Source organism: Doryrhamphus excisus, linkage group LG20 (genome assembly GCF_037039965.1).
Source record: "Doryrhamphus excisus strain RoL-2023G ecotype Guam linkage group LG20, RoL_Dexc_Guam_v1.1, whole genome shotgun sequence".
Taxonomy (NCBI): domain Eukaryota; kingdom Metazoa; phylum Chordata; class Actinopteri; order Syngnathiformes; family Syngnathidae; genus Doryrhamphus; species Doryrhamphus excisus.
In genome coordinates this window covers 11,234,401-11,262,391 of record NC_136376.1, presented here as the reverse complement: position 1 = coordinate 11,262,391, position 27,991 = coordinate 11,234,401, and the positions used below count along the sequence as shown (strand labels likewise).

The following is a 27,991-nucleotide window of genomic DNA, read 5'->3' as shown; positions in this document are numbered from 1 at the left end:
CGATACCATATCTAGCGGTATCGTTCACCACTAGCAAATGGAGCGGTGCAAACAAAACTTTATTGACATGAGAGTGAAGGAACAAACAGGATATTGTTAAACATACTGACGGAATGATTGCGTTTTTTTATCCTGTTTAAACTCGCGTGGTACAATTACGAACGAACATTTGTGGCATATTCAGTATTTAATTTTTTTTTAATTTTGCAGACTCAAAAGCCCGCCTCCACTAGTGATTGAGACTATAGGTTAAGCAATTAAAATTATGAAAGCGATATAACATGATGAAATATTCTCAAACCAAAAAAGTCAATCACAAGTTGCAGTAGAAGATATTTATTCAAATAATCTGCCTCAACAAGATACACAGCAAAACCAACCTGCACAGGAATCTCCAGAAACTATTAAGGTAAAATACAAAAGGGCAAGGATATAAAGTAATTTGTAGAAAAATAAGTTAAAAACTACCACTGTGTCAGTGATGAGTTTATTTGTCACTGGGAAATACATGTAACAGAGAGTTGTCACTGCATGTTTGACCTGTCACACTTTGCCAAATACAAAACTGGTTCCCCTCAACTGATTTGTTTTTAAATTAAGATTTTCAAAACCAGTACTTAGTTGTGGGGCATAAATAGCTTCTGTTCTGTATGCAACTTTCCGCTGTTAAGCTTGATACACAAAAGACATGTACAAGCAGCAGCAAAGTTCTATTTGCATACACACAAATTTGAAGACACTCACAACTGACATTTTGAGTCACTGATAGCACTTTGGGTCAGAGACTAGCTGAAGCTCCCTTGGGGAACAGGGATGTTTTCATGAAGGTATTTCATACTTCCATGCTCAGAGAAGTCAGCTACAGTGTGGCCTTCTCCGCGAAGGACCCATTTGGTGGTCAGAAGTCCCTCTAAACCCACTGGTCCTCTGGCATGGATGCGTGCTGTGCTGATCCCCACCTCAGCACCTGAAAAATAAACGCTCAACCCTTTCACACCATTTCATAATTTACTCTAAATTCCATTGATATGGTACAAACCTAGACCAAAGCGGTAGCCATCAGCAAAGCGAGAGCTTGAGTTCCAGAAAACACAAGCACTATCCACCTGCTGCAGGAACTGTGCGGCTGTCTCTTCATTGTCTGTAACAATGACGTCGGTGTGGGAGCTCCCATATTTATGGATATGGTCCACAGCTTCCTCCATGCTGTCCACCACCTCAATGCAGCACTCCAGATCCCCATACTCTGTCCGCAGGGATTTCACCTCAGATGGGCTAAAAGTTAAATACGATGCAAATCGTGGACCAGCATGGATTTTTACCTGTAGGAATGAATGATAATGGAAATCACAGTGGTTTATTGTGTAGCATAGCTAATATAACCATAAAAAGTCCTGGAAATGTCTGAAGCTAAAGTCCATATCTTAATGAACACAATCATGAATCTTACATGTTCTGTTCTCAGCATATCAATGATCTGGTCAAAAATTGGCGTTCGCAACAAGTCACGATGAATGAGGAGGGTTTCCATAGCATTGCAGGCCGCAGGATAGTCGCATTTTGAGTCTCGGACTGAAATCAACACACACGCACATGAAAACCAAACAAATATCGACACGTGAAGAAATAATGACTAATATAACTCATAACTCTTCTACTCCTGAATCATTGCACACAAAATGCCTATAAGACTTTGAGGATCTCTGCCACACATGTAGGGAATGTGGGCATGCCTCCCAAAGCATTCTCTGCAAAACCCATAGGGGGCGTCACAAAACAATTTGCATGTAAATGTTGAACTGAATATCTGAATATCAGTAAATATCAGTAAAGGCATTAAACTGTGGCAAGTACACTATAGAACTACAATACATACCAATGTCAACAGCTTTGTCTATGCTTGCTTCACTGTCAATGTAGACATGACAGACACCCTCGCTGTGGCCCAGCACAGGAATACCCTTTGCTGCTCTCTGAATGTCTCGCACCAGCTGAGATGAGCCTCTTGGAATGATCAGGTCAATAATCTTGTCCAGTCTACATAAATCTTCAACTTCTTCACGTGTACTAACCTATATGACAGGGAAGAAGAGCCAAACACAGCATTGGAATTACAGGAATAATTGGTTAATTTTATACATTTGTACATTCTCAATCTCACCAGTTGAATAGCATCTGTTACTCCATGAATAGAAAGTGCTTCTTGGGTGAGCTGATGTAAAATTCTGTTGGTGTTGGATGCTTCCTTGCCGCCCTTCAGAAGCAAAGCATTTCCACTGGCAATAGCCAAAGCAGATACCTGAAACACACATTACAGGGACAACTTTAATGTGTAACCGGCCCCCAGCTACTATATTATAAAAATAGGTGCACAAAAAGCACCAAGTGGTGGTTACTTGTGGGAGACAGTCAGGACGGGACTCAAAGATGACAAGCAGGACACCAATGGGGACAGTGATCTGCTCCAGCTCCAGGTTGTTTGCAACCCTGGTCCTCCGCAGCACCCGGCCGACACTGTCCCTGGAGGACACAGCCAGCTGACGCAAGCCAATAGCAAGGCTGTTCAATTTAGCTGTTGACAGACTCAGCCGGTCAATAAGCGCCTGGGAGAAACGGCCTACAAAGAATTTCAATGAATACATTAGGGTTATAATTGAAAATGTCAATTTAATAGATTCTCATGGTGATAAGAGTTTTTCTTTTTACCTGAACCATTATTCATCTGTATCTACAGAAATATGGTAGCTTTGATCTAAAATTGTACTAATGACACAAATAATGCCGATTAAATTTACAGTTAATTAATTACAGTTATGCCTTGCCACTTTGCAGCTCTAGCATCGCTTTCTCACCCTATCGTGTTTTTTCCAAAATTAATTACTTAATGAATGGCCACTAGAAATCTATCACGGTTGACTACAGCCTATTATTAGTCACACAATAGGCATATTAATAAAATTGTATATAATTAATGTGTAACTATATGCTCTAATAATAAAGGTCGTAAAAGGCTTTACTATGGTGTAACTACCAAAATACTTGATTTATAAATAAATGATTAAATCTAATGTGGGGAATTAACCATCATAAGGGCCTACTGTGTCTTGCATACTACTAGTACCATTTACAAAAAACTTCATGTACCAAGAATAAATGAAAAAAAATAACACTAAGCACCCATGGACTATGATGTCTTCTGTTTGTTCATCTGTACCTGATGATGTTGCTATCTCCATGTCTCTCCTGTTTGCACTGAGAATCTCATCTTTCTTCTCTGTCAGCAGCTCAGCAAGAGAGCATATGATCTCTCCTCTCTGAAAACACATATATACAGCCTTAACTCAGTCACAGAAATCTAAAAAGATTTTTTTTAATCCATAAGTTAAACAGTTACTATGGTACACATAATGTCATTGTGTGGTCATATCACCTCGTACTTCAGTACAGGACAAAAAATTACAAAATTAAAAAAAATAAAATAAAATAAACTGTATTATAGAAAGCAGGAAGTGAACAAATGTAACAGTTACTGATTGTAAAAGTACCAGATGGAGGGGTAGGATTTAATAAGCTTTGCTTCTTCCTACTCCTTTTGGACATGTGGAACTGTGAACTGATTATGGGATGCACTCAATTGTAATCTGATGCATGTTCAAATGAAATTAAACCATTACCATAAGTGAAGCTACCAGCATAATATTATAATATAATTACAAGCAAATACCAAAAGCATTTTTAAAGCAAGTCAGATGAAACGGGAAAGAAAAAAAAAACACCTGCTCTGGGAGCAATGAGGCTAATGTTCTTCCGGCGTGACGGGCCATTTCCGTTTGCTGCTCCACAGTGGGACCTTATGGTGTCAGGAATACAATGAAAATATATTAAACATTTAATATACAAATGTATGTTAGAACAAAGTTTCGTTTGCATATAGTTCAATGCACCTGCAGGTTTCACTTCAGAGAAGAAGGTACCAACTTTCTTCCCCTCCACAATGTCAGTGATGACATGGCCAGTGATTTTGGGATCTGTGCCATTGGCAATGACCACAGATGACCCACCCTGCAGGGCCCATAGAGCTGCTTTCACCTGTATTAAAAAATTGGTATTTTTCAATTTTAGACTGCTCAGTATACAATTTGAGATGAAGTACTGTGTCTGCTGTGCTGACCTTGGCTTCCATGCCACCGATGCCGACTCTTGACTTAGTACCATACGTGATTGACTGCTGGTCTCCAGGATAGAAGATATCAATGAGCTTGGCATCATCTGTTCCTGGAGGACTGTCATACAGGCCTGGAGAAGAGATGTGTTTTTCCAGTTTAATCCCAAATAAAGCAACATAGTCATACTGAACAACAGCCAATCGTATCTAAAAGGAATGCTAAAAAGTATGCTATTTGAAAATTTCCATTGGGACAATGTAGATATTTGTCAATGCTGAGGAACCTCTGTTTTATTTATTGGTTTTCGTACAGCCAAACAGTGCAACAACCAAACTAGTCTATGTGGGGTTTTGTTATATCATCTGCAAAATAATCTACCAAAGACAGTGCCACAACTGTGATAAATACTAGTAAATTCAAGAAAGAACTTGTAGTAAATTGGTCCAGTGTGTGGAATGGTGATCATACCTGCTGCTGAGATTAACAATAAGGTTCAAGTGAGTAAATATACAGCTCAAACGGTCCACTCTTTAAAGTTTAGAGTAAAACAGCATCCACGGGGCACTTTCGCCCCCTCCGATCATCTCTGTGTTCACCAAGTCTTTAGTCAAGGTAAACATGCTTTTAAATGTTCATTTATCAAATTTTTTTCCATCTTTTATGTATTTTGCATTGTTTTTTGCATTTAAACTAGAACTATTGTCTATGAAATATGTTTTTGTTCATATTTCTGTGTGTCTTCAACAGATTCATTATTCCTAAAGGAAAAAAATGCTTGGATTTTTGTACTTTGGTCGACCTTTTGGAATGGCTTAGTGACAAAAACCAAGGCTCCACTGAGGTAATTGAAGTAAATTGAAGTAATGCTTGGAGTTAATTCAAAGAGTTCAATTTTCATATTTTGCACAAATTTTTACACAAATGTTTTTACACAACATTTTGGGAAATATTTCTGTTCAAAGTGACACCAAATTAATGTTAACGCAAAATTATTTTTGTAGATATTTGTGTACCTTGAACATCAGACAGAGCAATGAGCAGGTCTACTTTCATTTCAACAGCCAGGCGTGCAGCCAAACTGTCATTATCTTTGATGCTTATTACCTGAAATAATAAAATATCATTAGGTTGCAAGGAAAATATTTCGGAATTATTATGCACATACAGCATTATGACGCCATGCAGCAAAAGCCAGCAAGCCCCATTAAAAATAATAACTTCACCTCTTTCCATAAGGAGACAATACAAACAGGAATGTGCACCATGAAGTTTAAGAAATAAGACCAAAATACCACAACAGAAGACAATTACATTAAAAGGATGTGTCCAAGATGTCAATGTTTGAGGGTGGGAGAAACACGTGAAAGAACAATGACAACATAGATTTTGAAAAGCATGCCTTCACCTTGACAAATCCACATACACAACATGGACCACACTACGCATTCCCAGCATGCCCTTCACAAAGTACCCACATTTACCCCCTGCATGTCACTGCTGGGAACAGGGGGGGGCACAACAGCATCATTGGTGTTAATGATGGGAACTATGTTCATCCGCAGAAGTTCAAGAAGTGTACTGTTTAGGTTGCGCCGCTTCTGCTCGTCATGAAAATCCAAGTTTGTGACTAAAATCTGCAGAAATGAACACACACATATCAAGCCATCATTGATAGTCCCATGTTAAAACGCTAAGAATTAAGTTGAAAAAGATACACATACCTGCGCGGTGCAGATGCTATATTGTGTAAACATAGCTTCATACAATGCCATCAGACCACTCTGTCCTGCAGCTGCACAAGCCCTTGCCTCCAACACTGGGACAGACTAGAAAAAAATGCACAATTATTAAACCGGCTTATCCATCCATCCATCCATGCATTTTCTATGCCACTTATCCCCATTAGAGTAATGGAGGTATGCTGGAAGCTATCTGGATATATTACAATTAAAAAATCATCTAATGAAGTTATGATATGGCTCACCATTTCCTTCAGCTGATTCTGTCCTGAATGCAATGCTTGCCTGACACTTTGAGACAACAGGATTTCATGCCTCAGTCTCTGCTTCCCAAATGCCACAGCACCACTGGTGACAATCATCATCTCCCTGCCTTGATTCTGCAGCATAGCCACCTGATAGGATAAAAGCATGACAAGCTCTTTCGTCACATGTGAGGATCCGCAATATGAAAACAGCATTACCTGCTCTACAATGGAGGCCAGTCTCCCAAGTGCCAGGCCGCATTCATCGCCTCGCGTCACCACAGCGCTCCCCAGTTTCACCACTATGCGTTTGGCTTGCTTCAACTCACTCCGGTGGGCAAAAGATTTCCCATGTGAGCGTGGATGCGAGACTGTAACATCAGAAGCAATGTAAGAATCATGTCCGAAAACAAACAAATGCATCTATTTACAGGTGAGAATAAAGTATATCAGCTATGTTACTTACATTTTGCTTGGGAATATGTTCTGATAGAGACAGGGCTGACACTCGCTTGCCAAATTCTTGATGACAAGTGAGTGTGCGAGTTGAGTCTGGCCAACATGGCACCGAAACCTAAAAACAGACATGGCAAACACGAAACAATAATGAATATGAGCAGACGCTGTTATACAACTTCATGTCGAAAAATCTGAACCATGCCTTTAAATGTCATCCTAAAAGGGAATCCTATTATGCTCATTTTCTGCCCTTTGTAGTGAGTTGTGTACTCCTATAGAGAAGCTACACACAATAACCTGCACAGAAAACTTTCTTCTTCTAGAATCTGCCCCTGATCCAGCTGTCTTCATTTATTCCACCCACGGCCCGCCTCCCAGCATGGCCACTCCACTGATTGGTCACACACAACTCTGATGACGACTGCCAAACCCCTCTTGATAATTTTGTGGGTATAGGAGTTGATAATACATGAATGGAGAGCTAATTGAAAGGTGGATTGCAGGCAGTGTGTCCGACATTAATGCAAAACTTCCAGAGATAAAATATTAGTCACTGAATTTTGATGAAATTGACAATTTTTAATTAACAAATCAAAAATCAAGTTTATTTGTAGTTCTAATTGTAATTACGGTGTCCTTATTCACTTTTTTGTCTCTCCTGAGATTATGCTTTTTTTCCTACAGCATTTCCCAATATGAAAATTAGACGATAACGTCATCTAACGACTTCCAGGACAGCCAATAGCTACCTTTCTTACTGAAATGTTGCCAACAGAATGGTCGAGTCGTGCTGAGGAAGTGTCGTTCCCAGGTCGAGCCGAGAGACTCATTTGTGACTTGGAAATACTATACAAGTGTACATATATGGTGTTGGGACTGCATTGCTGTTGATTAGATCAGAATAAAGTAAAGCGATAGACTCTGTGGGGACGCTATTGTTTGCAGTCATAACATATGTGGCTTGACATGATGCACATGTGAAAATTTAGCTAAAAATTTAACGTAATTAATGAAATAAATTAGTTACCGACGTTTTTGACAACCCTACTAAAACTGAATGCCTACTTGGACATCCGTCACTGCGACTGTGACCAAATGATGAGGATGTTATTGTCTGCCAATCTTAGCAACTTGGAACTATTTTGGCTGGTTTCAGTTTACACGAATTAACATAGAGGTGTCTGGTGGCCTTTTGGTAAGCAAATCGGTAGATTTAATACTGTACACCATGGTAAACACATTGAGTTGAATGGTGCTAGCTAGCTTAGCATTAGCTTGACAAATTATCTTAACGACAAATCAATTGTAAATGGAACAAAATTGTCAATAATAAAATGACTGAAACATCATACCTGTCGATGATAAAAACCTAGAAAATCAGCCCAAACTACACTTGGGAGTGAACTTCAGAGGGACAGACACGTAGCCAGGCTGCTGATGTTGAGCTGCCACATCCACAGCCCACGTTGAGACTTGAGCGACGCCACGGCTATTCACTAAGTACTTAAACGTACGTTTTCTTCTTACCGAGGGTACACGAACGTCTCAGTGTACGCAGAAATAGTAGGCCGTCTGAAACTGACGCAACTACAGGAAGTAAGGTGGGTGGTACTGCAAATGTTGACGCCAAGTAAATATCGGCCTATATCGCGACACCGATCCTGATACCGATAACTATATATGCTTTTACTTTTCATTTAATGTGTTTTATGTGATTTTGCCTTTAGTTTGTTGGTCATGGTTATAACAAGAATATAACGCAAGACAAAGATTTATATATATATATGCCATATATATGCCATATATGCCATATGGCAATGAAACAATAGTAATCAATGATAAAGTTATGCACCTTTATTACATACTATTGTTTTAGCAAAATAAAGCCATTAGTGCAAAATACATAAATGTACGTATTTCATTCCATCACTGGATTTTTTCAACTAAGCAGTGTTCAAGAATGTGTATATAGTTTGTAAACAATATAAGAATATACAAATGTGACAATATGAACAACATAACAAAACAGATATTTAAAAAAACTGTGTCATCCAATATTACTACCCTTGGGATCATACTAGTGATATTTGGATCGAGCCACCTTCCCCCAACAGGGGGTCCTCCATTGCATTAGCCCAGGGGCCAGAATTTTTCTTGCTGCGGGCTAAATGGTGCACCTCAAAACATTGTTTACTTCCATAGTGCCATATTTGTTTAATGTGAGCCGACTGAATGGTTTACCTCATTTAAGGAAAGCTTTAGCGGGCCAGATCCTGCAAGTGCAGGACCTGCAAGTGCTGATTAAAATACAACAAAACGTAAAAAAAACAACCAAATCAGTTGAAATATATGTATAATAGAATGTATATACTAATAAAATGTTGATTTTTACATGATCTTACATTAAACTGAGTTGGTTTATTGAATTCAGTTGAAATGAATGTTTACTGAGTGTAACTGTTGGTGCAAAGGCGAATAAACTGAGCTCATGCAATGACAAATATTTAGCAAATTGTTCTTTTTAAATTGGACTCTACTGAGACTCAGAAAAAAATCTACCCGTGTTTAGTAATATGACACTGAGGCACACGAGAGACCGTGCATGCAGAAGAAGTTATCCTGTGAAACATTAATGAGCAGGACAGCATCGCAGTCATTGAGCCAACATAACAGGTAGACACAGAGCCATGGGGACTGTTGAAGAAACTCTGAAGTGTCCTGCCTGCCAGGATTTGTTCACAGATCCCGTACAACTGCCATGCAGACATGGCTTCTGTCTGACCTGCATCCAGGCTGTTTGTGAGGAGGGTCCTCTCTTCTGTCCAGAGTGTCAGATCCTGCTCCCATCTAACCTCACACTGGAGATAAACGCTAGCCTTCAAAGAAAAGTGGAGGATTTCATTATCAAATCATCGTCATCATCGGAGCAACCGACAGCAAAACAATCATCTTCAACTGTCCCCTGTGACCACTGCATAGAGATGCCATCAGAAGCTATTAGGACCTGCCTGACCTGTGATGCCTCGCTTTGCCAGGCTCATGCCCTGCTGCACCAGCAGCGATCGGCCCTGAGGGAGCACACGGTGGTGGAAGTGACCCAGGATCTACTGTCTTTGAAGTGCAAGGAGCACCGTGACGAGCTCAAACTCTTTTGCATGGAAGAAAGAGTCCCTGTTTGCTGTTTGTGCGTCTTGGTTGGCGTGCACAAGAACCACAAAGCTGCCCAGCTACATGACGCCTGCACAGACTTAAAGGTCATTTAAAATTGACATATCTACATGTTTGGGTTGTATTTTACTAATTTGTATGTCGGTCCTTAGAGCATGTTGGAGACAACCATCAACAAATTGCTGCAGATGAGATGTGAAGCAGAAAACGCCATTCAAGACTTGGAGTTCTTGTATACACAAACAGTGGTACAGTCACTGTGAAATAATACTACTGCAGTTTTTCACTTCAGCATTTCAGTAATGATTTTAAATTCCTAGATGTCTGCGGCGGATTTCAGAGAGAGAATATCAGACAAGTACAACAGGATCCGTGTTGTGTTGGATGGCGATGAGCGCCTAATGATGCAGATCATAGACGCGGAGGAGGATTGCATGACTGAGTGGCTGGAAGCAGAGAGAGGAAAGATGGAGGCTCGTATCAACGAGATAGACGACCTTAGACTTTCCAACAAGTTACTTCTTCAGGAAACGCATGATTTGAGATTCATACAAGTGGGTTATTCCGTGTCAATACCTTGTTCTATCAATATGAACCTTTTCTAATGTCAAATGTATAACCTGTTTATTTATCTTAACAGCAAATCACTGAACAGAATCGTTGGTGAGTATATTTCCTATTCATTTTTGGCATAAAAGCTGGGACCTGCCATAAGTGAGTGCTCCTGTTTAACTGTAGTGAACCTCCAAAACTGGCGCCCATTCAGCAAATAGACAAAGAGCTGTGTGATCCTGACAGACTGAGAACAATAGAAAAGCTGGTGGATGATCTGTCAGTTGCTCTGTCTCAGCACTTTCCCCGAATGTGGTCCTGTAAGTAAAACCATCTTATTCCAGTCCAATATCCAAGGTATTTAACATTTACCCCCAACAAATCAATTCATAAAACCTTTATTAAATGGAATACAGTAAAGTCTCGTTATATCGATATTATTGGGAGTCGGAAAAAATATCGATATAACCGGACTGTCGATATATCCAATCCTGCGCCGAACTGCATTAAAAGTAGGCAATAATGCACTCGACATTGTTCTATAGTATAGAACAATGTCGAGCAGCTTAAATCAATCTTTGCTTAAGGATTTCAATACCAAAAAAGAACCCGGCGAACACTGCGTTCGTGGTTTCTCTCGTGTGTATAGAATCTATACACACGAGAGAAACCACGAACGCCAGCATGTACATATGAAAAACAGTGATTATTGCAAGCGATAAAAAGATATCTGAATACAACACAATTAAATACATGTATTTGTACTCTTGTGTCTTCGTTGGAATAGGTGTGTATGCTATGTCAGTTGGTTCTTCTGTTGCAGGCATGTGTTTGGCCAGCTATGTGGGGCGGGTTGAGCATGACCTGTGAACCAGGAAGTGTGGGAATCGGTGTGTGTGCTGTGCTCTGGTGGTGGAAGTGTGAAAAATAAAGTTGACTGGAAGCAGCCGTTCGCCGTGTTCTTTTTTGGTATTGAAATCCTTAAGCAAAGATTGATTTAAGCTGCTTTTGTATCGATATAAGCAGACCAAATTGGCTGGCAGGAGATGAAAAGGGCATCGTAGTAACCGGATTATAATAATAACCAGGTATCGTACTAACGGAACTAATTATATCATAAAAGACTAGAAATGAAAATAGTATCGTAATAAGCAGTAATTCGTTATAACCGATATCGATATAACGAGACTTTACTGTACAATCAAATAACACAGTTCATTGCTGTCTCGTCTACATGGGGCACTCAACTGTGTTTGACAATGTAAAAAAATCTTATTTCTCATTTGCAGATCTTAGTTGTCCTGTCCTAGACTTAAAAACAGCCCATCCGAAGCTGGAGATATCACAAGATGGGAGACAAGTGTGCTGGAAGGAGCAACCTGACAGTGAAGCTCCAACCACTCAGCCATACGACTCCCAATACAGCGTCTTAGCTAAGAAGAGCTTCACAACCGGCCAACACTACTGGGAAGTCATTGTACAAGAGAAACCCTATTGGCTGATAGGTGTCACCACTGGGTCAGTCAATGAAGACCATGGTCCGAGTCCGAGGCCTTCTGGCGTGGGTGTGAATAAGACTTCCTGGTGCTTATACCATGGGGAGGGACAGTACCTGGCATGCCATGACACCCAGGAGAAGCAGCTGCAAGTTGGGAAGAAAGTCAGAAAGTTGGGCATTCTGGCAAATGTCCAAAAGGGGGAGCTGTCGTTCTACAATGCGGACAACATGACCCTGCTTCACTCTTTCAAAGTGGAGTGCAAAGAACCTCTCTTTCCAATGTTTAACCCCTGCATTGATATCAATGGACTCAACAGGCAGCCACTGACCATGTTTTGGATCAAGGACCCCTGGGATTGGGGTGGTAGTACTGATTGAAGTGAAGCGTAAAAATAATGTTGAAATCAATGTGACATGTACACAAATTAGTCTTTTTTCTCCCGTGTATAATATAGCATGTAGTATTCATGTTTTATTTGAGTATTTTCCACTTTCTGGGTCAGTAACTGACACCACAATACCATATTAATATTTAAATGTTTGGTAAAACCACCCTCACTTAGTTGATGGAGTTAATGACCCTTGCATTGCTTGGTGTTTTACCAAGTAACTGCCCCCTCAGCACAACACAGAGAACCGAGGTCATCCATGCCTTCAGTGTCACATGTCAGAGTCCTGGAGGCGAGGCAGAAAAAAATACCCACTCAATAAAAAAGCGCTGTGTGTGTGGCATTTCTTTGTCTTTAAAAATATAATAATATAATATGACAAAGAATAACCAATAAGATTAAGATTAAGATATGTCTTTATTCGTCCCTCAGTGGGGAAATTTGCATAACTAATAACTGTTTATGTTATGTTATATGTTTATGTTATAACATAAATAACATCATATTACATTTTAATTTGTGTACTTGTTATGCTATTATGTATTAATGTTAATCAATTATATATTTCATTCACATATGTACGTATAAACATGGCCAAATACTTTGAGTAAAACATCAACCATTTTCAGTCAAAAACAAGTCCAAGTCCGAGCTGTTACATAACTGATAAAACACATTACATCATCAGCAAATGTACAGACCATTTCAGATGTTATCCTTAAGAGGGCATTCTTGGATTAAATTACACGTGAAGTAAAATCAACTGCACAAACACCAAGTACCAAATAGTGAGTTGGGTTTAGTGCATGATTGATCCTGGACTCTAACCTATTCCAGTGGAAGCAGTCGTACAGTAGTTGCTTATTATGGAGCTTTTGCTTGAGTCTTTGACTTGATCCAATCCAGGAAATTAGTGACCCTTGCATACACTCCTGGTTTATTCTTCTTCCCACATTGATCTCCCCAGCTAACCAAACCATAAACGACGTGGTTGTTGTTCTGCTCACAGGTCAGCGGTCCTCCAGAGTCACCCTAAAACAAGAAAAGTCAGATATACACTGTATGAGTACAATGTAGTGTTGTTCTTACTCACCTGGCATGAATCTACTCCTCCTTGTAGGTAGCCAGCACACAACATGCCATTATCCAAAACGGGGCCATAAACTTTGCTTTCAGAGCATTTGTCCTGGTTGATCAGCAAAACGTTGGCCTCCAGCAAATGGTTGGAACCATAGTCGGCTGCAAGCAGTCAGAGGCAAGTCAACCATCAAAATAAGGTTCAAAACATGAAATGGTTTTTCAATGGAAACAGTTTACCAGTCAAATAATTGAGAGGAACATACAAGAATGCAACTACAGTACATTTCAGAAAACTGTACTTACAATCCTCTGTGGCGCCCCACCCAGAAATGGTACATTCCATCCCGTCAGCTAGCGGACCATCAGGTAAGCAGGCAGCCTTAACAAACTGGGTCTCGTTGGCACAAACACCCCCCGTGCCTTCCAGTCTCAGCAGCGCTATACAAGTAGGATAGTGCCATGAATAATGTTAGCTACACTTAGTAACAGTATGTCGGGTGGATTTTATTATATTGAGACGGCAGCTAGCTAGCAACAGTGTAACCAGTTAGCCTTTATTTTATTTCTTCTAAATTACTTACCACTTCCACACACAATGGGAGGATAACTTTTTATGCCATGGCTGACTTCAGGGCTTTAAGGTAATGTAATGTAAGGTCTCAATGTTTTGTGTCATTACTGCCACCTAGTGACCACAGTACTACATATCACTTGTATTTCACTATGTTTTGACCAGTAACAGACCACAATCTAACAAGAAACTGCAATAAAATTAAATCATTTCTGAAAAACTGCGATATAACGAGGGAGCGATAATCAACCAGGGAATCAGAGAATGGATGTATAATCAAGAAAATGACTCAAAATATTTGTGCTAAACAAATTAATTAGTTATTAGTTAGTTATTAATATGCCCTTCAGTTACACCATTCTTAAGAATGATAAAACTTCCAACTTGATCTAGAACAGGGGTGGGCAAACTACAGCCCGGGGGCCACATCCGGCCCGCCAAGTGTTTGAATACGGCCCGCCCCAATCTTTCCAAAGTATTTCATTTAAACTCAACATACAACCTGGCATCATGGCCTGAGCCAACCTTTTGATGGTTTTATCAATTTCGTCTTTTGACATGGTCTGTTGTTTACAAAGTGCTCCTGAAAAAAGGGACACAAGCACATAATAATAATAATAATAATAATAAAAATTATTATTATTATTAGATTATTATAATAATTATTAGAACTATTAGGATTCTTATAACTATTATATTAATGCTAATTATTATATTAATTATATATAATATTATTGTTATATTTGCATATTTTACATAATAATAATATAATAATTATTATTTTAATTTTATTGTAATTATTATAATATTTTATTGTTTTTAAAATATTTAAATATAAAATAATAAATAATAACAGCAGATTGCATGACAATTTTACAGATACAATATTACCAGGTGGACTGTTACGTGTAAAATATATAGTCTGCCCCCCCCCCTCCCGTAAATTTTGTCATATCAATGTGGCCCGCGAGTCAAAAAGTTTGCCCACCCCTGATCTAGAACATTCAAATTAACTATATGTTTTGAGCACTGCTCCGTAATATGAATCATTTTGGACATAAAAACAATCACATTAATTTAACTTTACATTTGGCCATGATCATTTGGGGCTTAGTAAGGTTAGTCAGGGTAATTACTTTGGACAAAGACAGTATAAAATGGATGAATTAAAGTTCCACTATATCTAAAACAAAATTACAATTACTATAGTGACAATATTTACTTCCAATATTATGATAACCAGATCCCTTGATGGTAACTTCTATGAAAATTGCTCACCTATGTCATTGTGAACTGATTCTGGAGTCTCCCTGTAGTTCTCATGCACAATAGCCTCTTCAACGTTAATGATCTGTTCGGTGGGCTCGTCAACATCCAGAGACAGCCCCCCCATAACAACCTGCATGTCGTTTCCTGGTTCACTGTTCAAACACATAAAAGTGACATCTCTAGTTGATATTTGATTTTTGATTTTTGCATCTATTCAGATTAGCAGACATCACAGTTGCTCTTACATGCAGTGTCCAGCTGTCAGAACCCAGCAGCTTTCGATAAGAACACCTCCACAAATGTGCTTGTGTGGCTGAGGGGAGCGCCTGGGTCTCACTTGGAGGGACACCTGCCAAGGTAGGGCCCCCGGTGGAACCTTCAAGCCCCCGAAGATTCGGGTCACGACTTTCTTTGGCTGAGGCTTCCCACAGGTGCTGAATTGTTGCATTGAAGGTGTGGCACTGGGTAAAGATACACCAGGACTAGGTTGTGGAGCCTGGGTGGGCTGTTGGGTTGTGGCAGGCTTTGTGGGCTGGGGTTGTGGAGTGGGCTGAGGAGGAGCTGGAGGAGCGGGAGGGGAAGTGGTGGTAGGGGAGACTAGAGGGGTGATTCCAATTAGTGCCACCCAAAAAATGCTTTTGTTTATGTGTCTTTGAGATTAAAAGTCAAGAGTGGATGTACCTTCAGAACACTCGGTTACATCACAGTAGTTCCACAGCAGCTTACGGCCTCGTCTGAAGAAACACCATGGCATCAAGTCTCCATCTGGGTTTCTGAAGAATAGAAAACATCTAACTTATTGTGGCTGGAAAAAAGTGACACAAGAACATGAAATGGTTCAACAGTACATTACAGTTACTGTACATGTATTTTCAAAGTTCATATACTAATGGTAGTTTCCAATGGTGATATTTACAATGGGGCTTGAATCATTTCAAGTGCAACTATATGGTGGGCAATATAAGTTTGCGTACTAAGCCAAGAATAAACATCCGCGGCAGCCTCACCTTAGCTTTTTAACCCTTGATTTGATCTGGAAATCTGCAAATTCAGTGATTTTTACTTGTTTGGATGATTGGAATCATGTATAATTATGTATAATATGACATATGACATTTATATTATATTATTTTATGGCATCATTTTGCATCACCAACTTCCCTAGCCCACACGTTACTGGTTACCCATCAATCAATTCCAAAAATCCCCATCTTTAAGGCCAATTGTTTGCGATGGCGGAAGCCTACAACTGAAATGGTCAATGAGAGTTGTGGTCATTGAGTTGACAGTCTGGAAAACATCACTTCTGGAGTTTGGCAAAGAATTGCACATCTTACCCTAAACAAAGAACTATAAACATATCAAGATGGCATCGGAGGGAATAGCATCGTGACTACCCAGAACCAAGACTGTAGATAGACATATTCAGTATTAGGTATAGCTGCTCATCTGTGATTGACGTCATAATGATACCGACCAGGTCAGAGTTCACTCGTAACCAGGTCAAAAATTCACAAAATTTCAGGTTTGCAACAAAATCACATCAAGTCATTTCTCTACTCGTGTGGGACGAACCAAAAAACACAAAAAAATGTGGCTGCACGGCGGTCGAGTGGTTAGCGCGCAGACCTCACAGCTAGGAGACCAGGGTTAAATTCCACCCTCGGCCATCTCTGTGTGGAGTTTGCATGTTCTCCCCGTGCATGCGTGGGTTTTCTCCGGGTACTCCGGTTTCCTCCCACATTCCAAAAACATGCTAGGTTAATTGGCGACTCCAAATTGTCCATAGGTATGAATGTGAGTGTGAATGGTTGTTTGTCTATATGTGCCCTGTGATTGGCTGGCCATCAGTCCAGGGTGTACCCCGCCTCTCGCCCGACGACAGCTGGGATAAGCTCCAGCACGCCCATCACATTTGTGAGGATAAGCGGTAGAAAATGAATGAAGGAATCACCAAATTGTCACCAAAGTATACCACAAATCAATACTAAACTACTTGATATTCACCTTAATGGCTGTTTGGCTTTAGGGCTTTTAATAGTTCAAAGGAAATATCAAGGTTGCAGCAACGTAAGACATGTCAGAAAACATCAGAGAAAATAATACAGCTGGGGCCTATGCTAATCTCTGAGAAAAGCACATTTTCTGCTTCACCCCAGACTGCCTTTACTTGCTCACTGTAGGATTTCTTCTCAAGTTGCAAAGTTAGCCAGTAACTTGATTGCTATGCTTTTGTAGCTGTCATGAACAACAGCATGTAAACACAAATATAGCATAACAAGTGGCACAGCAGGACAAGATACCCTGTTACTATTTCAGAGTAAAAGCAGACCTGCAGAAGTTATGAGGTCCAAGACCATCGCTGTTCTCATAGGCGTTGAAAGGATCCGTCCCTTTCTCCAAGATGAAGTGGGAGTTCCAGTACAGGCATTCGGCGCCATCAATTGTCTCACTCACAGTGCCACGATATGACTCCCCATCATCATCATAACAATCATTTGGACCTGGGAATGATACCGCTGTCAGTCAGCATGCTTGTTGAAACATTGAGTCCAAGATATGTGATAAGATGTGTTTTACGGTATTTACCAACATGGCAGAAACGTCCTCTGAAGCCTGAAGGACACTCGCAGTCAAAGTCGTTACCATCTTTGACGCACTCGCCACCGTTCTTACATGGATTAGGCTCACATAGAGTATCTGGAAAAGAACAATAAACAAGTTGTGCTCACCTTGGGGACTATAAAAAAGCTTTTACGTTTTGAGTTCCTCACATGTTCTGCAATGTGGAGGCTGGAAGGGCTGTTTGCATTTGCACTCGTAGTACGGAGGAGTAGAAGTCAACACGCAATCACCACGGCCACATTTACCTCTTTTGCAGAATTTTGGACCTGCGAAGTTAATAAATAGTTATTAAGGTTTATATGCTGGATGAAAGAAGTGTCCAAACCCTACTAACAAACCTTTCTCGCATCTCCTTCCTTTGTAAGGTTTTGGACAGTCACATTTGAATTTTTTCTTTCCTTTCTCCTCACAGACTCCATTGTTTTGGCAAGGATTTGGGTTGCATTGCCCTGAGAAAACATGGCAAAGATTGTTAAAGAGATTTAAATAACAATATACGTACATGGCATAGGAAAATACTATATGTGATATTTCTTACCCGTTGGCTCTTGGAGATCAAAAAGCCATTCACTTGGGTCGTCATCATCGTCGTCTTCATCACCAGCGCCATCCAAGACTGCAAAGAACTGGTCTAAAAGTACATTTTATATTATTCAAATATATACTCAGCAAAAACATGAATGCAACACTTGTTTTTGCTCTTATTTTTCATGAGCTGAAAGCTGTTTCTACAGGGTATGTACACAAAAGGCACCTCAATTGGCTCCTCTCCTCATCCTATCTCTTAGGGTGAGTCCAGCTAGCTTAGGAGGAAACTCATTTCAGCCGCCTGTATCCGTGATTTTGTTCTTCGGTCACGACCCAAAGCTGATGAGCGTAGGTGAGGGTGGGAAGGTAGATCGACCTGTAAATTGAGAGCCTTGCCTTCCAGCTTAGCTCTCCACGCCTTCCCCCACTCGTGAACAAGACCCCGAGATACTTGAGGTCCTCCACCTGGGACAGGACCTCATTCCCAACCCAGAGGGAGCACTCCACCCTTTTCCGACTGGGAACCATGGCCTCTTATTTGGAGGTGCTGAGTCGCACCCCAGAAGCTTCACACTCAGATGCAAACGTTGAAGGTCACAGCCCGATGAGGCCATCAGGACCACATCGTCCACAAATAGCAGAAATTAGATCCTAAGGCCTCCGTACTCGGGTAACTCGGGTCTCCGTTGATGCAAAAGGGCAGCCTTGGTGGAGGTCAAGGTTACCGGAAACAGGTTCAACTTACTGCTGGCAATGCGAACCAATATCCTGTTCCGTTTGTACAAGGACCAATCCTGTGCCCCTGGATCACCCCCCCCCCCCTAAAAAGGGTACCGTGAGATTTGTCAACATTTGAGCAATATAGGTCTGTACAAAGTACAAAGACAAGGTTTTAGCTCTTTGATTTCAGCTCATGAAAAATGGCACCAAACACAACAGTGGTGCATTTATATTTCTGTTGATCGTATATATTATATTTACGTATATAGTATTATGTGTTATGTGTTACAAAAGGAAATAGGATTCACTTACCCGTTATTATGTCCTCAAATCTTTCTCTGATTTTCCCATGTTTTCCATGTTTATGAGCTCTCAATTCCTGATGGTCATGCTCATGCTCATGATGATGATGATGATGTTTTTTGTGCTTTTTAGGTTTCATCTGAATCATTGATAAAATATTGTTTTAGAATCTTTAAAAGTTGAAAGTAGAAATCAATGAAGACAAAATGTTTAAATGTCACTTGTGATCATTTCTTTAAAAAGGTTATTTATCTGAACAACAAAAATATCTATGTCGAATAAAATAAATATATTATAGTATAGCAGACTTTTTCCCAAGCACTGTGCTGCGACAGATTACTGTGTCTTGAGCGATGTGCAGGGGGAAATTATTCAATTTCAATTCATTTGTATTAATTTCCTACAAATGATTATATTTGTTCTTCTCATGCATGTAGAATGGCAGGCATTTTTGTTTGGGTTGATGGGACGATTGCCACACACAAAACAAGTTCCTGGTTCGAGACATAACTACAATTTAACCTACATTTAATCCCCATGGAACATTTCCAACCTTGAAAATTATGGTAATGTTGCAACCCTAATTGTTCTAACTTAACTTATTCCCACTCTTTTTTTTTTTTTAAGAAAATATGGTTACTAACATTGGCTCCATTTTTATTCACAGCATGAAAAAGAATAACAAAAGTAAATTTTCCAGTATAGTAAGTGTACGGATCTGGCTGTAGGGAACAGGGAATACATACTTCAGCAGGGATGAGGATCAGAGCCAGGAAAAGGCAAAAGAAGAGGAGCTTGAGGTTCATGATGGCAGCAGACCAGACAAATAGAGAGTGTGCAGCAGCAGATCTCTGTCATGCTTCAAAAGCTTTGCATGAGTACACTAACCTTTGATTCACCAGCTTTGTCTGGCAACTCGCCGTCGTGCAGGTCAATGCTATTGATTTTTACCATACGTGTGAGGATCCAGAACAGTCACTAGCTCGATTCGGGTCACAGTGCAGAACCATAAATATTTTAATATCAAAAACAAATAACATGTAACTTTTTTATTGTGAGATTTCTTTTAGGCTTTTAAGCAATGGTGTTCTGACATAAAAGAAACATATACTGCACTAATGAATCATTATTATTATGCTTATTTGGGCGCTCTTTATTGCTCTCTGGTTCTACCATATCTTACTTATTGTGTGGAAATATGAGGTAATAACTATAAAAGCAATCTTCACTCGCTAAATGTACTGCAAAAAAGGTCAGTAAGGATAATTCATAATGCCGCTTACAGAGAACATACTAACTCCTTATTTCTAAAATCACAAATACTTCAACTTGCTGATATAGTTCATCTTCAAACAGCTAAAATAATGTATAAGGCTAAAAATAACCAATTAGCTAAAAATATCATCCAATACTTCTCTACAAGAGAGGAGAAATATGATCTCAGGGAAGAAGTACATTTGAAACACTTCTATGCTAGGACTACGTTAAAAAGCCATAGCATTTCAGTATGTGGAATCAAACTATGGAATGGATTGAGTAAGGACCTCAAACAATGCACAACGATGAGCCAATTCAAGAAACAATACAAGCAGTTGATGTTTGCTAAATACAAGGATGAAGAGTCTTGAACCAGTCATGATGTGCTATACATATCACTATATTGACACTTACTATGGTACCCATTATGTCATTGGATGCTCATATCACCTCCTACTTTGGTACGAGGTGCATTATTTAAAAAAACAAAAAAAAACAAAAAAAACCTCAAACTGTATTATGGAAAGCAGGAAGTGAACAAATGTAACAGTTACTGATTGTAAAAGTACCAGATGGAGGGGTAGGATTTAATAAGCTTTGCTTCTTCCTACTCCTTTTGGACATGTGGAACTGTGAACTGATTATGGGATGCACTCAATTGGAATCTGATGCATGTTCAAATGAAATAAAACCATTACCATTACCATTACCATTACCATTACCATTACCATTACCATTACCATTACCATTACCATTACCATATTAATTCTAGGCCCATAGAATCGGTCTTGTATGCCCTCCATGCATGTGCAACCATGAGGTAAAAGTTCATAGAGCATAGAGTATTTGCAAAAACCAAATTGTTTGTTTGAATGTAGACTTTGGATCGACTGTACAAACACAGGGTGAATCCCAAAGAAACTTTATTTGCTAACTCACCTTACCTCAAACCCTGTGCAGTGCAACGTATATGATACTATTTTGCATGCAACAGCAAAGAAAGGATATTTCATGTCATGGTATCATGTGGTTGCAGGTAACTGTGAAGACATGAGCGTATGCATCCATTGGAAAACATTCACTTATTCTCAGAAGAAGCATATTTAAAAAAGGAAGAGAGAATAGTGTCCGGAAACGGTTATTATTTAAACACTTTTGGGGGTTGGAGGCTATGGAAATATTCAAGCAAGTCATTCATGTACGACGCCTGTTTAGCCTTTCTGGTAAATATTTAGATCGGTACACTAGACTGACCATTTGATTACTTAACCTCACAAAGTGTCAGAGAGTATTCGGACCAAGAAACGATGATGCGTCCATCTATTTCCTTCCACATATCCTGGTCAGGGTCCTGCCCCACCTATTAACTTAAAAGGCACAGACAACCATTCATAGCATCACTGAGTGGAAATTGAACCCACGCCTAAAAAAGTCAGCTACAAAAATCTCACGGTAAAGATAATTAAGAAAAAAAATCAATTCCTTTCAATGTTTCCATGAGGCCCATGTGGGTATTTGTTAGCACCTTGAACACACGGACGTGGAGATGCTACACTACAGATGACAATAGGGTTAGCATTGGTTCCATGGTCGGCTTGGCCAGGACACAAGGCCAGGTGAAGGCAGTCCGAGAAGCGCCCTGCACAGAAGCAGAACAGAGGCGTCATATCATCTGCCCCAATGAATATCACCGACCCAGCAGGAAAACTACACAAAACTCCAATTCGACAGAAGTGCTTTGAGACAGGCAGCTGATGGGGCACCCCTCGATGCCAGGCTGTATACTCCCCATTAAATAACTCCACACACCAGGACTCGTCTCCGCGTCCCAACCAGCAGTCCTCAGTGGTGCCTTTGCGAGGAATGCTGGGATACGTGACTCCAATTTCCCAGTAGGTCTTCCCAGTCACATCCATCTCCCAGTAATGGCGGCCGGAGCTGAAGCTTTGCGAGCTGATGACATTGAGTGTGGCGTCAAAGCGTGAAGGGGTGTCAGGTAACTGCTTCCAATTGTCTGTGTAGGTGACACTGTCGCCTTCTGGGGAGACGACCAGCTTGGGGTGGGCTGTGTCTGGATCCAAGCACACGTAGCTGGAATCTGAAGATACATTTCACATGAATACAAAAATATACAGTATATATACGTAAATATATGTATGTATATGTATGTATATGTGTGTGTGTGTTCAGGCCGTCAAAAGTAGCATGTAAGTGTGGTCTAAACAAACAGAAATCATGCATTTAAGTAAGCTATGCCAGAAATCCCAGAAAAACGTGTGTCTTTGAATGCAACTCCTCATTTGTCATAATAGGGTAAAAAGGTCGCGGGGGGTGCTGAAGCCTATCCCAGCTGTCTTCGGGCGAGAGGCAGGGTTACACCCTGGACTGGTGTCCAGCCAATCACAGGGCACATATAGACAAACAACCATTCACACTCACATTCATACCTATGGACAATTTGGAGTCGCCAATTAACCTAGCATGTTTTTGGAATGTGGGAGGAAACCGGAGTACCCGGAGAAAACCCACGCATGCATGAGGAGAACATGCAAACTCCACACAGAGATGGCGGAGGGTGGAATTGAACTCGGGTCTCCCAGCTGTGAGGCCTGCGCGCTAATCACTCATCAACAGTGCCCTTAAAGAAACCATTCATTCATTTTCTACCGCTTATCCTCATGAGGGTCGCGGGGGTGCTGGAGCCTATCCCAGCTGTCTTCGGGCGAGAGGCGGGGTACACCCTGGACTGGTGGCCAGCCAATCACAGGGCACATATGGACAAACAACCATTCACACTCAGTCGCCAATTAACCTAGCATGTTTTTGGAATGTGGGAGGAAACCGGAGTACCCGGAGAAAACCCACGCATGCACGGGGAGAACATGCAACCTCCACACAGAGATGGCCGAGGGTGGAATTGAACCCTTTAAAGAAACCAGTAAATAGATTTTCAGATAACTCTTAATCTGATGTACATTTTCAGTTAATTTGACGCTGTTAAAACAAATATAGTATATAATCCTGTTTGTCATTTATCTTTCTTTCAAATGGCCATATTTCAGACATCATGTGACATGATTAATCGTGATTAATTAATTTGAAAACTGTGATTAATCTGATTAAAAATTAATCCCTAATCATTTTACAGCCCTAGTGCACACACACACACACATACAATGAAGGTTCATGAAACTTGGGTGTGAACCAACAGCTTTGGACAAGCGTCTTCATCGCAGGCGTGTGGGAGGAGATGAGCAGAAGCAAGTTGTTGGAGAGCCTGAAGATCTGCTCTGCTGTTGACTCATCCAATCTCACACTGCAAGGGTCCGAGTTGCTGAGCACATTCGCTGCTCTATAGAGAAAGTCGATCATAAATAGAAACAGGATGTTGTTGCAATGAGTCACACGGAAGAATATATTTTAATCCTGCTTATGTAATGAGAGTAATTACAGTTTAATTACATACCTGTGCACCATCTCCATGCTTTGGCGCTCAGGCCAAGGCTGAGGAGAATCAAGATGAAATTTATGGAATATATGTACACGTACAGTTCTATGCAAACAGCTTATGCAACATTGGATTGGTTGCTTTTGGATTGCTATAATGACCGTGAAGCTATTTGTTGGTTAGCAGGCTAATTCTTGGCACAAGGAGGATGATAGAGGGGTGGTGCCATTTGTGAATCATTCAATTTATGGTAAATAAATAAATTCCAGATTCTCACAAATCTTCCCCACTATCTCACCAATTGTACTTACAATTGTACTTGTCCTACTACTGTTTTACTTAAGGCAACATAGCCAATGGTGGCCAAACACTTGTGGAATACACTCCTGACCAAAGGGCAGTTGAAAAACTGCAAGTTTGCACTGTTGGGTCTTAAGGAGGTTCTTAGTAGAGCTTCCAAAGTGGGAATTTCTTTTTATGCTGTGGAGTGTCATCTATTAATTGGGAGGGAGGGGGGGATACTGGGCATCTGGAGTTGCCCAATTGATGGATGTTTATTTATTTATTGCTGCGCCTTGCCTTGCTAAATAATGGTAAAGCCAGTCATTATCACACAGACCAGGTCCTTCAGTCATGACCGATGCCTTCTGCAACATCTCCACATAGCCACCTGCCGTTTGACGCCCCTGCACAAGCTGAAGTGCCATTGTTCCATTGAAGGAATAAAAACACCCTCGATCGTGATGCGGAAAACATCTTGTCATGACAGTAATGTTGGAAGCCAATTTTGTGTTGTTGAGGGAGACAAGATCCTTATCTTGCAGATGTTGTCTGATGGTCGTCATCTGAGCCAAGGACCGTACCATATCTTGACGGTCAGCCACTTTTTTGTTCCATAACCCTTGGGAATTTTTAAAAATATTGTCTTACTGCGTCCAACCTCAGCAGCAATGGCACTCTAGGAGATGCCTTGTTTATGCAGCTCAACAATCCAACCTCATTTAAATAAAGATTTTTTTTTTGTCATCAGTAGAATACCTGACAGAAAATGACATTGAGAAGAAGTTTTGGTAATGATGTCTTTTAAAGGCTGCGATCTTAAACTGATGAAGTCTATTTCACTTCATGTTTTTTTTTATCCATCCATCCATTTTCCTCCGTTTATCCAGGTCCGTGTCGCGGGGGCAGCAGTCTTAGTAGGGAAGCCCAGACTTCCCGATCCCCGGCCAGCTTCTACAGCTCTACCGGGAGGACACCAAGGCCAGCTGTGAGACATAATCCCTCCAGTGTGTCCTAGGTCTGCCCCGGGGCCTTTTCCCAGCTGGGCATGCCCGGAACACCTCACCAGGGAGGCGTCCGGACACATCCGGACTAGATGCCCGAGCCACCTCAACTGACTCCTCTCGATGTGAAGGAGAAGCGGCTCTACTCTGAGCCCCTCCCGGATGGCTGAGCTCCTCACGCTATCTCTTAGGGTGAGCCGCCCTTGACCTTGACCGCCACCCAACACACAATGCACCGGACCCTTACGTTGCCCCCGTAGGTGGTGGGTCTACGAGGGGGAGATCCCATGTGGCTTCTTTGGGCTGGGCCCGGCCGGGCCCCACGGGTGAAGGCCCGACCAACTTCATGTTTGTTTGTAATAAATTGCTTACTCAATTTTTTGTTTCACTTTCATTTCTTCTTTTTGTATTTTGAAGCACTATTGATAACCTCTTTAAGATCCAATAGAGCAAAATGCTAATTTTGTGTACCCTGTATGCAGTAGCCAGACAATAAAAGACAATTTTCCTTTCTCATTCACCGTAACGTCGGCGTGTGCGTCCATGTGGTCCAGTGTCAGCGTGAGTCCATCCAGGCCTCGTTCTATCTCCTGGATCAGAGACCAGTTCCTCTCCATAAGCCAGTCCACACTTGAGACAGCAGCCCACTCCTCTGCCTCAAGGTGCGACAGTGTGATCCTCAAGTCCTGGTCCAGTATGCCTTGGATCTCCTTATGTTTCTGTATTATGTCCTCCTTTATCATAGAGGACTTTTTCTGTGGTACAAGCACCTATCAGTAGCGTACTGCATATTCTGTTATTAGATTAGAATAGATTAGATTCAACTTTATTGTTATTGCTCATGTCACTTGTACAACAAAAACTTGGGCAACAAAATGCAGTTAGCATCCAACCAGAAGTGCAGTTTTATAAGTACCTTAGTAGTAAGTAAATGTAGAAATAGAATAGAGCTGTAAACGGACAGATCTATGTACAAACTATAACAGGCTGTGACTATAATACAGTGAGGATATGTACAGGGATATAAATGACTATAATATGGCTATTGTAGATTATACAGATTATAAACAGTATGGATGTGACAATATATAATAACAGTAATATGTACAGTATTGCAATGACGTGACTATGATACAGTGTGGATATATACAGGGATGTAAGTGACTAGAGTATGGCTATTGCAGATTATATAAATCATAAACAGTATGATCTATGAATGCAACAAGATATAACAATAATGTTATAAATGTAACGTATGTATGATTGCATTGTTGGGGAAATCGAACATTGGGCCCTTTGGTGACAGGTTGCATTGTGAACCACTTCCACAATCTAATGAGATCCAAATGTGAGGGTTCTGCCTTTCCAAAGATAATAATGCTCTGTTTGAGCTTGTAAATGTGTTATTTATGTATTATGTATGTATTATGTTATTATGTACTTACCGTGATTTCTGATTGCTGTGCAGCCAAGTTCCTCTGTCTGGCTTTCAACGCTTCCCTCTGATTCTCAAGACACTCCTGATGGCTTTTTAACATTTCCTGTAGAGAACAGTGCAATGTGTTTGCAAGCTGATGCTCTTGATAATTATGAAGTGTTGATAGAGTCAATGGGTGAATGTGAATCCATCAGTTAGTTTGGTTCATATATTTGTTATGGCCAATTGAATGTATTTAATTCAACTTAATGGGTTTTAGCTTTATGTCTTGGAAAGCATGAACAAAGGTATAAGATGCATGGTGGGTGAAAATATATTTATATTAATTCATATTTCAGAGTCAGGTTATTTTAAAACGAATTATCCACATCTTGTTATTGTAGATTTACAAACACTGAGTTGCATTTTACTTCTCTAAAGTGCTGCAATACACTTGTTTTTTTCTGTCAATAATTGACCTTTATGTAAACATGATTTCCAATCCTGACTTACTCTAGCGACTTTTAAATATGTGATTTATTTTTATGAATTGCCCAGAGATACCTGCCAGTATACACCCATTAAATGAGATACTTTTGTTGTTTTGTCTTATGTAAGATTCTGTGATTATATGTGTGGGAAAAAAAATCACATATTGAATTGGTAACTGCTATGGCGAGGAGAAGGGGTAGGATTTAATAAGCTTTGCTTCTTCCTGCTCCTTTTCAGACATGTAGTAATGAGGTGTTGTGTGTGTGCATGTATGTGTATATATATATGTAGATATGTGTGTATGTATATGTATATATATATATGTATATATATATATAAATAGACATTGTAAGTGTACAGTGCATCCGGAAAGTATTCACAGCGCTTCACTTTTTCTACATTTTGTCATGTTACAGCCTCATTCCAAACTGTATTAAATTAATCTCTTACCTCAAAATTCTACACAAAATACTCCATTATGACAATGTGAAAAAAGGTTTTTTTGACATGTTTTGAATTTATTAAAAATAGAAAACCAAAAAATCACATTTACATAAGTATTCACAGCCTTTGCTTAATACTTTGTTGATCCACCTTTGGCAGCAATTACAGCCTCAAGTCTTTTTGAATATGATCCCACAAGTTTAGCACACCTATCTTTAGGCAGTTTTGCCCATTCTTCTTTGCAATAAGTCTCAAGCTCCATCAGGTTGGATGGGAGACGTCTGTGCACAGCCATTTTCAGATCTCTCCAGAGATGTTCCATCGGATTCAAGTCTGGA

General features: G+C 40.3%; 4 protein-coding genes across 5 annotated transcripts; 1 reads left to right on the top strand and 3 right to left on the bottom strand.

The window, feature by feature from the left end:
• Positions 1–301: 301 nt before the first annotated feature.
• On the bottom strand, positions 302–8,127 carry LOC131107893 (delta-1-pyrroline-5-carboxylate synthase-like). 2 transcript variants are annotated; one of them, XM_058058345.2, is made up of 17 exons: positions 7,962–8,127; positions 6,617–6,724; positions 6,370–6,521; positions 6,151–6,300; positions 5,888–5,992; positions 5,648–5,800; positions 5,180–5,270; positions 4,172–4,296; positions 3,945–4,089; positions 3,777–3,850; positions 3,215–3,314; positions 2,397–2,617; positions 2,162–2,299; positions 1,877–2,072; positions 1,451–1,572; positions 1,040–1,322; positions 302–967 (listed from the first exon to the last, which is right to left on the bottom strand). In XM_058058345.2, the coding sequence occupies exons 2-17, from the start codon at positions 6,711–6,713 to the stop codon at positions 786–788; spliced, it is 2,334 nt and encodes a 777-aa protein (XP_057914328.2). In that variant the 5' UTR covers positions 6,714–6,724; positions 7,962–8,127; the 3' UTR covers positions 302–785. The 2 variants fall into 2 exon arrangements, with proteins under 2 accessions (XP_057914328.2, XP_057914327.2); XM_058058344.2 differs by having other exon boundaries at positions 303–967; positions 5,642–5,800.
• Positions 8,128–9,296: 1,169 nt separating this feature from the next.
• LOC131107944 (E3 ubiquitin/ISG15 ligase TRIM25) lies at positions 9,297–12,276 on the top strand. The gene is made up of 6 exons (XM_078787422.1): positions 9,297–9,863; positions 9,930–10,025; positions 10,098–10,331; positions 10,418–10,440; positions 10,516–10,649; positions 11,619–12,276. Exons 1-6 carry the CDS (start codon positions 9,297–9,299, stop codon positions 12,203–12,205), a joined length of 1,641 nt encoding a protein of 546 aa, XP_078643548.1. The 3' UTR covers positions 12,206–12,276.
• A 108-nt stretch (positions 12,277–12,384) lies between these two features.
• LOC131107943 (factor VII-activating protease) lies at positions 12,385–20,225 on the bottom strand. The gene is made up of 13 exons (XM_058058469.2): positions 20,059–20,225; positions 19,322–19,451; positions 18,300–18,392; positions 18,100–18,210; positions 17,911–18,027; positions 17,726–17,836; positions 17,469–17,640; positions 15,818–15,909; positions 15,382–15,733; positions 15,146–15,288; positions 13,600–13,734; positions 13,310–13,455; positions 12,385–13,248 (listed from the first exon to the last, which is right to left on the bottom strand). The coding sequence occupies exons 1-13, from the start codon at positions 20,116–20,118 to the stop codon at positions 13,081–13,083; spliced, it is 1,830 nt and encodes a 609-aa protein (XP_057914452.2). The 5' UTR covers positions 20,119–20,225; the 3' UTR covers positions 12,385–13,080.
• A 1,507-nt stretch (positions 20,226–21,732) lies between these two features.
• Positions 21,733–26,886, bottom strand: LOC131108299 (putative E3 ubiquitin-protein ligase TRIML1; the record flags this gene model as incomplete). Its single annotated transcript, XM_078787421.1, has 5 exons — positions 21,733–22,667; positions 23,779–23,966; positions 24,036–24,073; positions 25,822–26,055; positions 26,746–26,886. Coding segments are annotated over 5 exons (1,224 nt in total), but the record flags the coding sequence as incomplete, so codon positions are not given.
• Positions 26,887–27,991: the final 1,105 nt, after the last annotated feature.

Coding starts and splice junctions, on each gene's coding strand:
- LOC131107893 (XM_058058344.2), bottom strand. CDS start 6,713: ATGTTGGCCAGACTCAACTCGCACACTCACTTGTCATCAAGAATTTGG. Junction 5,801..5,887: donor ATAGCATCTGCACCGCGCAG/GTATGTGTATCT, acceptor TCATTTCTGCAG/ATTTTAGTCACAAACTTGGA. Junction 4,090..4,171: donor TCGGTGGCATGGAAGCCAAG/GTCAGCACAGCA, acceptor TTTTTAATACAG/GTGAAAGCAGCTCTATGGGC.
- LOC131107944 (XM_078787422.1), top strand. CDS start 9,297: ATGGGGACTGTTGAAGAAACTCTGAAGTGTCCTGCCTGCCAGGATTTG. Junction 9,864..9,929: donor ACGCCTGCACAGACTTAAAG/GTCATTTAAAAT, acceptor GTCGGTCCTTAG/AGCATGTTGGAGACAACCAT. Junction 10,026..10,097: donor TCTTGTATACACAAACAGTG/GTACAGTCACTG, acceptor TTAAATTCCTAG/ATGTCTGCGGCGGATTTCAG.
- LOC131107943 (XM_058058469.2), bottom strand. CDS start 20,118: ATGAACCTCAAGCTCCTCTTCTTTTGCCTTTTCCTGGCTCTGATCCTC. Junction 19,452..20,058: donor TGATCCTCATCCCTGCTGAA/GTATGTATTCCC, acceptor TCAATGATTCAG/ATGAAACCTAAAAAGCACAA. Junction 18,393..19,321: donor ATTTGAGGACATAATAACGG/GTAAGTGAATCC, acceptor ATGTACTTTTAG/ACCAGTTCTTTGCAGTCTTG.